The sequence below is a fragment of the Strongylocentrotus purpuratus genome, unplaced genomic scaffold, assembly GCF_000002235.5.
Source record: "Strongylocentrotus purpuratus isolate Spur 01 unplaced genomic scaffold, Spur_5.0 spur5_scaffold_14, whole genome shotgun sequence".
In the NCBI taxonomy this organism is placed as follows: Eukaryota; Metazoa; Echinodermata; class Echinoidea; order Camarodonta; family Strongylocentrotidae; genus Strongylocentrotus; species Strongylocentrotus purpuratus.
The window spans coordinates 6,999,476-7,013,887 of NW_022145599.1; the positions used below are offsets into that span (position 1 = coordinate 6,999,476).

General features: G+C 34.6%; 1 protein-coding gene across 1 annotated transcript in view; it reads left to right on the forward strand.

The window, feature by feature from the left end:
• LOC100893764 overlaps positions 1-8,095 on the forward strand; it is a 59,683-nt gene extending 51,588 nt beyond the window's left edge. The window contains exons 21-27 of the mRNA XM_030984972.1: positions 126-128; positions 622-627; positions 992-994; positions 1,647-1,649; positions 4,330-4,332; positions 6,558-6,929; positions 7,460-8,095. Coding sequence (XP_030840832.1) covers positions 126-128; positions 622-627; positions 992-994; positions 1,647-1,649; positions 4,330-4,332; positions 6,558-6,929; positions 7,460-7,692 — 623 coding nt within the window. The 3' untranslated portion in view covers positions 7,693-8,095. The remainder of the gene's footprint in view (positions 1-125; positions 129-621; positions 628-991; positions 995-1,646; positions 1,650-4,329; positions 4,333-6,557; positions 6,930-7,459) is intronic.
• The last annotated feature ends 6,317 nt before the right edge of the window (positions 8,096-14,412 follow it).

Sequence of the window (14,412 nt, forward strand, 5' to 3'; positions counted from 1 at the left end):
AATAACGATATGGTTAACCGAAACTTCCCTCCCATTTTCTACCAAAAGAGCTATATGATTTATATATGTAGTCTGTATTATATTATGTAATTCTTTTTTCTTATTCCCTTGATCTACGTTCACAGAACGTAAGTATGGAACTTTATCCTTATATATTTATTTGATATGTCAGTTCCTATATGAGGTGTCATTTTTGTCAAGACCTTTTAAAACACTGTTATGCGCTGTACAAATGTAATATGATATTTTTTACGGTTATCAAGGAAAAAGCCTATTTATATATCAGTTTGATGATTTAAATTTACAACTTCTATCTTCATAAGAAAATGTATATGATTGTATCTGATTTTCATATCCTCCTTAAAAGTAATAGTGTTACAGTGCTTCGTTACGAACAGACATTTTTGCAATACAATAAGAACAAGTGTATGTTAAGCCATTGTTAAAACCAAAAAACTAACTAAATTAAAGGACACGAACTCTCGAGAAATAATAACGAAATGATTAACGGAAACTCCCCTTCCGTTCTCTACCAAAAGAGCAACATGATTTATACATAATTATAGTCTGTACTTATCTGTAATGCTATTTTTTCTTCTGCCCTTGATCTTTGTTTCACAGTGCGTGGTAAGTATGGGACATACTCCTATAATATCTTTTTGATAAGTGTTTTAATTCTGCTGACCTGTCTTACATGTCCAATATTTATATGTATCTGATTTCCATATCCTCTTTAAAAGAAATAGTGTTGCAGTGCTTCGGAACGGAAGGATTTGTGACAAACACAACAAAAACAAGTGTTTGCGAATCAATTGTTAGCGTGAAAACTAACTAAGATAAAGGACATGAACTCGCGACGAATAATAAAGTACTGATTATAACCGAAACTGCCCTCCCGTTCTTTTCCAAAAGAGGAACATGATTTATACATATAGTCCATACTTATCTTTAATTCTATCTCTTTTCTTCTCCCCTTGATCTTCTTGCACAGTCAGTAAGTATGGGATATAATCCAATGATATTTATTTGATATTGTAATTTTACTGACCTGTATTACGTGTCCAATATGAACAATTCACTTTTCATTCATTTTCCATGAACAATTCCACGAGGTTAACATTCTTACAAATATTCAAACAGAATGCAATATGAAGATACAATAAAACGGAATTCGAAAATTCGGAATTCAAGGCTCCGATACGGAGAGACATTCTTGCAATACAATAAAAACAATTGTTTGCTGAGCCATTGTTAACATGAATACTTTAAATAAAGGACACGAACTCTTGAGAAATATTGAGGAAATGATTAACCAAAATTTCCCTCCTGTTCTCTACCAAAAGTGGAACATGAGCATGTAGTCAGGCGCGTACGCAGGGGGGGGGGGGGGGGGTTAACCCCCTCAATTTGTTTTAATGTGTGGGTATCGGAGGATAACCCCCTCACTTTTCTGTTAAAAAAAAAACTGATCTTACCCCCTCCCCTCCCGCTTATTCAGCGGCTAGCTGAGTCGTTGCGAAATTTGAGGCGCGATTTTCAGATTTTAACCCCCCCCCCCCTTGAAAAATTCCTGCGGACGCTACTGCATGTTGTCTATTTATCTGTAATTCTATCTTTTTTCTTCTGCCCTTGATCTTCGTTCACAGTCGGTAAGTATGGGACATATTCCTATAAGATTTATTTGATAAGTGTTTTAATTTTGCTGACCTATCTTACATGTCTAATATAAAGAATTTCCTTTTCATTCTTTTTTTCTGAACAATTCCGAGAGGTTGATATTCTTACTTAGATTCCAACAGAATGCAACATGAAGATACATTAAAACAAATTTAGAAATAGCTTATAATGCTCCCATCTTGATAAAATCCTGGTCACTATATGCATTTTCATTCATTTTTCTCATTTTGGAAGTTATAGTTCATTGATTCATTTTGTTTTATACAAATTTAGCTGAGTACTCTCAGACATGACGTCTGTAAATATTATTGTTAAATGTAAAACAGTTTAGTTAATAAAGACAAAGAATCTTGAAAGTAAAAACAATTTAACACCAAACTGAAAGAGAGAACAAAAATTGCAGCTTATCAGAAAGTTTTTTTTCGACGTACAATTTCTAATTTCAAATGTTGTAATTTCAAATAATAGTAATTGATTAAGATAAGTTCAAATATAATGTGTCATCCTTTTTCTCAAGAGCTTTTAAAAGAATATAATGCGCTGTAGAAATGATAAATGATAATGATCAGGCGCGGATCCAGGATTTCTTAGGGGGGGGCCCACTTTTTTTTTTTTGGTCCGAAAAAAAATCGTAACGACTAAGCCAGCCGCTAAATAAGCGGGGGGGGGGGGGGGGGAAGAGGACACTACTTTTTTTTTTGGTCTCGAAATTTGAAAATTTGACATTTTGTTCCGTTGGGGGAGGGGGTGAGGTCACCTTTTTTAGGTCAGCCAATTGGCAATATTTTTTTTATTATTTTTTTTAATTAAAAAAAAAAAAAACCACAGAAAAGGGGGGGGGGGGTTCTCCAAAATACACACATAAAAAACCGTGGAATCCAGGGGGCAGAGCCCTTAGGATTTTAGGCATTAATTTTAATCATGGTCAGATGAGCATATTTCGATACCCCATTATAATGTGACACTGGCAGTTAACTATTTTTTCTTTCTCGCTCTCTTTCTTTCTATTTCTCTTTAATATACTTTTTCAAAGAAAGTGTGGGGGAGAGGCTCGAGGATCCCGATCCCCGCCGTTCCGCGGGCCCTGATATGTAGGCATCTCAAGAAGCATTTTCTTGCCTGGCTGTAAATTTAGGAATATGTCATTTTCCAACAAACGCATGAAGTGAGGAAAATTATCTCATTTCAGCATTATTTGTTAACCACCGTTATGGAATTATAAATAAACCACGTTTGAATTCTATTTCTCCAACCCCCCCCCCCCTCCCCTATCAGTATGCCAGTCCCCCCCCCCCCCCCCCCTCCGATCTACACCTTGTTGGCGGGAAAATTGCAACTGATATCAATTACCTTTCTTCATTCTCTTTTTTTTCCTTTCCCTTTCTCTCCTCTTTCACTTTCCCTTCCCTTCCTTATCTCTCTTTTAGGTTTGCTGGGGGGGGGGGGAGGGGCACGGTCATTTTGGTCCCCAACCCGCTCCACACATTGTTGGCGGGATTAACCGCAACTGATCTCCGCTTCTTTTCTCCCTTTTCTTTTTTCTTCCTCTTTTTGTTCCCTTTTAGCTCTCCTCTTTTCCTTTTCCTTCCTTCTCTCTTTTTTTAGCGGGGACGGGGGGGGGGGGTAGGGTAGGGTCTTTTGCGCCCCCCCCCCTCGATCCACAACTTGTTGGCGGGAAAATTACAACTGATATTCCCCTTCTTTTCTTTTCTTCTTCCTATTTTGTCCTTCCCTTTATCTCCTCTTTATCTTTTTTCTTTCCCTTTCCTTAATTCTCTTTTATTTTTTTATTGGGGGGGGAGGGGGAGGCAGGTCCTCCCCCCCCCATCTCCTTCTTCCCTCTTTTCTTTTCTTCTTCCTCTTCTTTTTTCCCTTTCTCTCTTCTTTCCCTTCTTTTCCTTCTCTCTCTCTCCTTTTTTTTTTTTTTTTTTTTTTTGCGGGGGGGGGGGGCCAAGGCACGCTCGGCCCCCCCCTGGATCCGCGCCTGATAATGATTTGCGACTTTCGAAGAAAAAGCCTATTTGTACGGTATATAACTATTGATCTAGATCTCGTTTTTTATTTGCTTCGATCTTTCTTCACGGCCAATTGATTTTGGCCAATTATATATAATGTATATGGTTATTACATGTTGAATATTTGTCACAGAATGGTATTCTTAAAGTAAATCCTGTTTTATTTGATATTTTACCCACATAATAGTTTTAGAATGTATGGAAACAATATAAAGAGATACGTAAATATAGGCATGGGAAATGGTATCATATATATATATATATATATATATATATATATATATATATAGATCTAACATTTCTCATATCAGTTTTGCAATTTAAATTTACAACTTTTATCTTCATGAGGATTTGTAAATGAATCTGATGTCTATACCCTCCTTAAAAAGAAATAGTATAATTGCAGTGCTTCGGTACGAAAGGGTTTGTGTCAAAACAATAAAAACAAGTGTTCGGTAATCCATTTTTATCATGAAAACTAACTAAGATAAGGATGAATTAACGAGGAATAATAGCGAAATGAATAACCGAAACTGCCCTCCCGTTCTCTACCAAAAGAGGAACATGATTTATACATGAAGTCAATGCTTATCTGTAATTCTATCTTTTTTCTTCTTCCCTTGATCTTCGTTCACAGGAAGTAAGTATGGGATATATTCCTAATAATATTTATTCGATAAGTGGTTTTTTGCTGATGATCTATTCAACATTTAAATGTTGTCCTCATTTCAAAATTTATATTAACATTAATCCATCCATGTGAATTATTGCAAAAGATGATAAGTCTTAAAAACATAGATTAATTTCAACATCAAATACAGGAAGAAAAGCACCAGAAATGTACAGAGAGAGACTTGTGTTTCTAAACGCACTGTTTGTTATTTCCGATCTTCTTACTCATTGTTATATGTATACAATGTGATTGTCCTACTCCAGTGAAATGGCGCTGTAGTGATTCGGTAAGAATTAATATTTGAGCAGAACAATGAAATCATGTTCACTGAGACATTGAAAACATGAATGGTATTAAATACAGAGTAATGAAATTACCCCAAATCCTCCATATACTTCTGGTTTTTATATATTCTATAAGACGCAACTTGATCCTATTTTGGTTATATGATACGTTTAAGAAATTATGACTATCATTCTACATTTTTTTTCTAGCCTCATTTAAAACTTGGCAAGATTGTAACATTCAGAAATATTTCCAATTTGAATAAATATCAATTTAGAATGTAAAGTTATATTTAATTGATATAACAATATGTAATATTACATGCTTAAGAGTTATTTCACAAATGTTGCGTTCCGTTGTTAATCATTGAATTTACCTTGCGAAATATTATATGGCGCAAAGCTTTCATACGATGAGATTATGTGGTAAATATAAAAATATGGATATCATTCGAGACATGGAACATGTCAATTGCTTGTTTAGTCATGACAAGGAGAGAATGAAAAAATATACGTTTAAAGAAATGGCTTATTGTTATACCAAACTGAGAAGAAATTGAAAAACCTTAAAGGTACTATGTCCCATTTGTAGCAAACATCAAATTCTGAAGAGCTTTGCAGGAATTATGCATAATTATGTCACGTAATATGTCCTACCTGTGAAATTTAAAACGTTAACAGTGTCCTAATTTTCGAATTATGCAAGGAAACCCGTTTACTTTCTAGACTTTATTGTCAGACACTATTGAGTGACTGACTGACTTCTTCTTTTCTTTGTTAATAACATACATGAAATGAGCTATGCATTTGTCTACATCAATAACCTACTTCTTGTAATGGCAAAAAATTAAACTGATTTAATCTTTGCGCAGCACATAAATGTACGACCATTCGGCACAGGGGTCTGAAAATCAAGACTATTAGTAAATGGATTGCAATCACTAAAGCATGGCCCAGGGAAGCGGGGGTGCTGCAGCACCCCCGGAACTTTTCCAGGGGGGGGGGGGGAGCACAGCAACCCCTGCAAATTGTTTTGGTATGATATATTTACTGTATATCATTACATGCTTCGCTTACAAAATTGTCACACAGCCGACAGCCACAAATGAAGATTAGAAAGTACACAATTATAACGTTTCTTTCACAAAATCCTATAAAATTACCCCTCGAAGCGATTTTTTTTTTTTTTAATTTATTTTTTAATTTTTGTATATAATAAAAAAATAAAATAAAATAATAATAATAAAAAAAAATTTGTGGTAATTGGTGACCCAAAATGACAGACCTTACCCCCCCCCCCCCAATACCGACCGACCAAATTTTCAAATTATGAAACACAAAAATATATATATATATGTCCCATTACCCCCCCCCCCCCTCCCCTCAGCAGCCCCGGTGAAAAAAAAATCGTTCCCAGGGCCCTGCACTAAAGTCGTTTCAACAACTAATGGTCGTTATTTTCCCACTACAACACTTTTCAAGCCCTTTCGTTTTGAGGGAAGTTCTAAAGTATCATCTTTCAAATGCCATTGGAATTTAACCTTTTCAATTTTTTGGTCTGCAAATGGGACACAATGCCTTTAAATTATATAAAATTAGACACGAATTTTCAGAGGCATATAGATTCTCTCATTTATTCCCTGTAAGAAATGTAAGGCTCGTTTCCCATGATCATGAAAGAAGTTCTGAGTCTATTATTATAATTATAATATAGTTTTCCCACTTATAAAAACGTCTTTTATCTTTAGAATGTGTGATTAATTCATCTTACCTAATAGTGCTCTCGCTCGATGGGTGTCTATGTAAATGTAAGCGCTCCTAAATAAGCTAAGATAGTACATTGGTTTTACATAATAACTAGCGATGAACCTGTCATTGTTTTTCTTGATTCGAAATCGTATTGAACAGTGATTGAAGTGCTAGAACGCATATACACAGATCCTGCCAGATTCACGGATGGGATCTTGCTGCAAAAACGAGACTTCCAACCAGGCCTCAAACGTAGGGATCGCTCATCATCGTCATTCTCCCCGATGGAAAATTCACGTCACGACATATTTTCATCACCGATGGCAAGGAACCATTGGAGGAGAGTTATCGTGTCTGGTAGCAACACTGCAAAGCTTACTGCACTCTGTCGTAGTCTGTCAAATGACTGGGCAACACAGAACACGGCGTCCGGCATCCTCTCAGAACAGCAGCATCTCTTTGAGCTATCTGCCAATGACATAAAGCCCAAACAGACGATCGAGAGTGCTATCAAGCATCAACTATTTTCAGGTATACAATCAAAACTGTTGTCAGTACATAGAACATACCCATCCGAATGTATACGTGTTGACATAGGAGGACATAAATATATATATATATATATATATATATATATATATATATATATATATATATATATATATATATATATATATATATATTATGCTAACGTACAACTATAACCGTATAATAATAAAATCAATTTAATGAGGAGTAGGACGAGCAAGATGTGTGCGGATTTATGTGTGCGTGAGGGGGTGCACTTATTTACCACCACAATGACGGATGTGCGAAGTGCAATGACATTCTCTGATTTAAAAGGATAATATTAAACGCAATCGTGGGCAGTTTAAAAGGATAGGCCAGCCACGAATGACAATAAAACACCCTTTTTCGGCGTTCGTGCTTCCGTGAGAACCGGACATGTGTCCGCAATGGTGGAATCCACCTGCAAAATATCATAGTAATGCAATAAACTTTTTCTAAACAGAACGTAGCTCACAAATTGTATGGATTGTTCAATTTTCTTTACTATGTAGATCTTGATGAGGTTGATGAAGCCCTGATTCGACAGTTGCTCAAAGACATGCCTCAAGCAATCACCATTCTCATTGATGGGTTCAACGGCAAAAACTGCGGAGACAGCATCATGGATGTCTTGTCAGGACGTACACTCCAGGAGGTCACTGTCATGGTAACGACCCGACCACGCTCTGCAAAACGGCTCGATCTGATGGCACCGGGTGTGTATGATCGCATTGACATGTACTAAATCTATTGGTTTCCCCAGAGTTGCGTGGTATATATCCTCACATCGAAATTAGGTTCTCATCAAGAATGGATATGAATATGGAAGTGGATAGCGAAATGCGGAATACCGCCCTGCTGACTTATTTCAGAAGATTCAGAAGATGACTTTCAGAGGAGGAGAGACAGCAGCTGTGACTGCAAGAATCCAAAGTACTTGGAAAACGTTTCGGGAACTCTCTCCTTTCCTTACCTCAAGGGCGATCCCGTTAAGAGTGAACGGCCGGGGAAGGTGTATGATGCCTGTGTTAGAAAATGCATGACGTACGGGAGCGAAACATGGGCGATGAAATCACCCAGTGTACAGCGAATAGAGAAAGCTGAGATGAGGATGGTGAGGTGGATGCGCAGGGTATCACTTCACGAGAGAAGGAAGAACAAAGTCCTCCTTCAATCAATGGGGCTGATGGGGTGGCACAGGTTATGAGGATGAATAGACTTAGATGGTTTGGACATGTGGCAAGAAGAGAGGAAACAAACTGGCTCCAGATGGCTCTAAACTTTCGGGTCACCGGAAGAAGACCCCGCAGGAGACCCAGGAAAACTTGGAAGGGAAACCATAGAAGAAGATGCCAAAGCATCGGGTATCAGTCGTATGGATCCCACAGACAGGAAAGCTTGGAAAGCAGCCATTAAGGAAATGAAATGTCCAACCCCACAAAGTGGGACAAATGGACTTTAAACGCTGATGTTGATGATTTTTTTTTCGCTACACTACACATACTGTATCTACACCAGACAGGATAAGTTCGTGGAATCTTGTTAATAACCGCTTATTAGATTCGTAAATGCATTCCCCAATCGAAGTTGAAACTACAATACATGTTCTTCATTATAAAGAATCGTGTAATTCTTTTCGATCTGGTTGTTAAAAGAGTGCCATAGAATATTTCATGGAACCTACCGGTACCTGAATTATACCTGAAATTTTACTACTACTATTAAAAAAGAAAACAAAAATGTTCACATGCTTTAGTCAATCGCTCATAAAACTTCATGTGAAATAATATTATAGTTGTACATATTGGAAACAAGGTTTATTCTTTTTCATGCCTTTTGTGAATATTTTATCGGTGTATCTCTATTGCGTTTATTTGTCTGTATTTGCTACTATGCCAGCAGTTTGTTAATTTCAACACAAATTTGATGTACAAATATGTTTCCTTCATTATAATGAATCGTGTAATTCTATTCGATCTGGTTTTAATAAGAGTGTATTATACCTAAAGGATTATTTCTCATATTACGAATGACAACAAAAAAGTTTTTTTACATATTTATCAGTTGCTCAGCATCATGTGAATTGAAAACAAGGCTAAAGATACTATGTCCTTTTTGCAGCAAACATCAAATTCTGTAGAAATTTGCAGGAATTATGAATATGTCATGTATGTCCTAATTGTAAACATCAGCAGTGTCCTAGTATTCAAATTATGCAAGGAAACCCGTTTACCTTCTTGACTTCACTGTCAGACACTGTTGAGTGACTGACTGGCATCTTTTTTTCTTTGGTAATAACTTACATAAATTGAGCTGTAACAGGTACGTGAACTTTTGTCTACATCAATAACCCACTACTTGTAATGGCCAAAATTAAACTGGTCGAATCTTTGTGCAGCATAAAACGTACGGCCATTCGGTAAAAGAGTCTGAAAATCAGACTATTAAGTGATTACAATCACTTAAGTCGATTCGACAACTAATGGTCGTTATTTTCCCACTAAAAGCCATTTTCAAGCCCTTTCGTTTCGAGGGAAGTTCTAAATTGTCTGTCAAATGCCGTTGGAATTTAACCTTTGCATTTTTTGGCCTGCAAATGGGACATAGTATATTTAACACCCTAAATACAAAAGGTAGTGTTCATATTGTTTGATTCCTTTTCAGTCAACCATTCATATAATAATGAGTTGATTCCAGATTCAGATTTTGTAAACAGAATATGCCTACTTTAAATGAAAGATGCATTATTGAAATTCAAATTAGTTACCTTTAAAAGATTTACATATTGTACAGAAAATGTTACACATATATTTTGTTACTGAACACATTCAAATATAATGTGGTCTAAGCATGACCATTTTTTTTTCCCCATTTTTTGAACCCTCCAACAGGCCATTTATTGAAAATCAATCTCAAGATAACATATTTGAACCCATGTTCCAATGAATATCATACAATATTTCATAATAAGATATACATAACGAATATCAACCATAATACTGTATATACAGAACATACATGTAGATAAGGGAAAGAAAAACAAAAATTAAATAATAATGCAACATCATGACTGAAAATGATATGGGAAATTCAATATACTCCTATTAAAGGATCAAAATCCTCTCAAAATTTATCCATTTTTTATCGAATTTGTCAGTTTTGTTAGCAAATATACTAACTTGCCTCTTATTTGTGTAACTATTCTTGATATATTGTTTTATTGTCCGAAAGGACGGTACAGACTTTTGTATTCGAGAAAAATATAATTGTTGTTTAGTCCAAATTATTATACAGTTTAAAGCATCATTTCTTTTTTCAATGAAACCTAACAAAACATGTATTAAGGACAGTTTTATTCTACAGCGTGTTACAATAGTTAACCAGTCAGTCAAACGACTCCAAATCAATTTGGTCACGTTACAGGAGTAAAAAAAGTGTACCATATCTTCTTCTTCTCTTCTTTACCCCATTCCAATGCTGATAGTGGACGTAAGAAAGCGTACATTAAATGGGTAACGTCTTCACATGAGTTCAACAATATTCTTCTAATCCAGGTCAGTTTCAAAGCTCTAGAAAATTGTACAACATCAACCATTTTCAATCCACCATTTTCGTAAGAACAAACCATCTGTTTTCTGCTAATCTTATCAGGTTTCCCTTTCCAAATAAATTTAAAAAAAGAGACATTTATTGCTTTTAAAAGATGTTCAGAAGGGTTAGGAATGGACATAAATAAATGGTTAAATTGCGAGACTAGCAGTAATTTCACCAAGACCACGCGACCAAAAACAGAAATGTTACGTTTCCACCAAGATATCATTTGCCTTTTTAGTTTATCAAATATTCTGTCGTAGTTGAAATCCGGAAGCTTTTCTAAATCAATACCAAAGTCTATTCCCAAATACCTTATGAATCCCCCGTTAACCAACGATATGTCAGTCCCATGAACCTGATGTAAATCAATATTTACAGTTTTTTTCAAGGAACCGATACACAATATCTGTGTCTTATAGAAACTGCGCATTATAAATTTACAATTATTATTATTATTATTATCAGCGTATTGTAATATTCTAAGCATGACCATTGGTTATTTCGTATTACACATATAAACGTCAAACTAACGAACGAAATTCATTTGTTCCGTTTTTATCGATATCAAAACAACGCTTTTAACTGTGTTTTAATAATTGTAAGAAAATGTTTACAACTAAATTTAAAAAATAAATAAAATAAAGGTATTACTTTTGAAGAAAAAGAAAAAAATCGTAATGAAATCGTGTCAGGTTATGGAAAATATATTGCAAAAACAATTTTTTTAAAAAATATTAAAGGCTTCGGTTGACCAAAATGTGTATTTTTTGTGTAATACGATTGGGATACAAATCATATTTTGTTATAAAAATGTGTATTATCTAATGCGCCCTTATACTGCTGGGATCCTATTTTTATGTCAGAATACTCAATGTATTTTTTTGTTTTGTTATTAAAGGAATAGTTGATTTTTGTGGAAGAGGGCGCTACACAAAATATTTTTTTGGGTGAGATAATGAAAAAGTGAGTGTCAGATTTGAAAGAACATACAATTCAAATGACAAAATCATCTTTGTTTGATCAAAATCGGTTCAGAGACCGCTGAAATATCCATTAATATAACCATTTCTTTATTCGATAATTTTGAACTATCCGTTGAAAAACAAGATAGCGCCTTATACGTTTTATTCCCGCCAATGGCAATGTTCATTGGCTTTTTGTTGGCTTTTTGTTGGCTTTTCATATTGGTTATAATACGCACAACCACCCGGATCGTGTATTATATATTATTAATTATCTAATTAATTAAAGGTCACCATATTTTTGTGAAAGTGGAGCTGAATTTGTACTCGAATTTAATTTATATTTCACACATTTTGGGGTCTAAAATTACCTTTATAGCAATTTAAGGTCCTAAAAGGGCACTAGAAATGTCATGAATAAGAATAAGAGGAATAACCATGCACTTTGAAGGCATTTGCGGTCTTAAACAAGAACTCAACTATTATATCCCTTGAAGTTGTGCAATTTGTTTTTATTCATAACGAATGAAACTTGTGAAATGGTAAATATATTGAAGAAAATGAGTGTTAAAGTGCATTTACACAATAATATTCTACTTTAACAGGCACGTTTTAATTAAAAAGACTCATCACGTTCAACCTTAGACTTGCATAAAGAAAGGAACAAATAAAATGATATTTATAACATTGTGTTAATTATTGGAAGCGAAGAAGAAGAAGAAGAAGATAAGAAAATAAAGAAAAGGAAGGAGATGATAAAGGAGAAGAAGGAATGAAGATGAAGAAGAAAATGAAAATGAAAATGGAAAGAAAAAAGGACCGTTTAAACGCTCAGGTTTGTTTGTTTATTTATTTAAATACGGTGATTAAAAAATATGGTTTCAGCTTAGCATAGCTGTTTTTCAATACCATTACTTTTAGAATAACAACACCATTATTTATGAATCTCAAGTTTCTTGCTGGGTATCAACTAAATAAATATTGCATTTTAATTCTCTTATTTAAACACAATCAAGGTTTTTTGCCCAGTTCACTTAACATTATGCTTTCACTCAATAATGCAGCTCATACTTATAATACAAGGAATAAAAATAAATACCATCTATGGGTTGTTGAAAAATCTTATTTATTATTTTCTTTCAGACATAAAGCACCAACAATATGGAATACTTTGCCAAATAACATAACATCTATAATAAATTACAATGGAATTAAAAGAAGTGTAAAGCAGCATCTAATTACATATGATTTTGGGTAGAATACTTTTCCACTTTATATATATATATATATATATATATATATATATATATATATATATATATATGTGTGTGTGTGTGTGTGTGTGTGTATGTGTGTTTTTGTAGGGATTGTATGGTTTTTAGTTTTTTTTCTGTTGTTATACAAGTTTTCTTTGGGGCAAAATAAGTTTATGTAATTTCAAATCTTTATTATGTTCATCACAATTTTTAAAATTATTTTGGGGGAGATATCTCGGCAAACTCATTTATTGGGGTTTTTATAACTCCCCTTTTCCATTATTGTTTAATATTTTAATGTACTTATGTATATTCTAGTGAAAGATTTTGCATGTTATTATATGTATGTGTTTTTGTAATGTGATTTTCATGGAAATTAATAAACTTAATTGAACAAAATAATTCATTGAATTGAATTGAATACATAACACTAAAATAAGTAAATGTAAAAAAAAATGCAAAGTTAAAAAAGTGAAATATAATTTAACTTAACACACACAAAAAAAAAGAGACTAAAAAAATACAGGTATATAACTAGAAAGGGTGGTGGTATAATTGAGAAACCAAAATGCATACATTTTGGACAGATGGTTGTTAGTACATTATTGTCAGTGAAATCTTAAAGTAGCGTTTTATTCCTACTCCTTGTTCATCCATGTACCAAATGGACAACAACATCAAGACTAAGGCAAGAATAAATTGTGAGGCTTTATACAAAATAAAGGTGATGGGACTCATTACTTGCCCTGTGTAGTTTTAGGGGAGTTAAATAAGGAGAGAGAGGAGGGAGAAGGAATAATTTTGGCAATACAGGATAAGAGAGATAGAGAGAAAGAGAGAGAGAGAGAGAGAGAGAGAGAGAGAGAGAGCGACAGGGGCAGAGAGAGAATAAAAAGAGGGGTGGGTTGGTGAAGGACAGAGCTGAACGGTTTGGAAAACTAATAAAAGTGCCAGATGGTGATAAGCCCAAATTCATTGCGAATATAGGGGAAAAGATAATAGAGAGAGAGAGAGGGGGGGGGGGCTAATTCGGAGAGAGAGAGAGAGATGGGGAGAGGAAAGGATAATCAATGGAGAGAGAGAGAGAGAGAGAGAGGGGGTATAGAAGTACAAAGGGTGTAATAATGTAGATATGTGGATGGAATGCTTCACTATCCGGCCCCCGGAAAATTACCTCAAGGACAACCACTTCCCGAGGACAATTACCCCCTACCTGTGGACAATTACTCCCACCACTAAAAATTATCCCCTAGGAAAATTATCCTCTGCCCCCCACCCCCCCCCCCCAAAAAAAAATAAATAAATAAATAAACAAATAAATAAATAAATAAATAAATAAGTTATAATAATTATTTTTAAAAAAACACCCCATGTTCATTAAAGAGTAGTCCACCTTGATAATTAGCTTTACCACTCCTGTACTATGTTCATTAACATTTTCTGGCGGCTGCCACTTAATTCTTCTTAAATTTTATTTCACATGGTAACAGTAATGGGATTCCGTAGTTCATTCACTAGAATATACTACATTAGAAGTACTACAAACGAAAACTACAGAAGCCTTAGTAATGGGTTTGAGGCCATTTTCGATTCCTAGCTATAAAAATCTTCTTTCTTCTCTTTCTTTGTAGTAATTTAATAAAAGAAATCCTG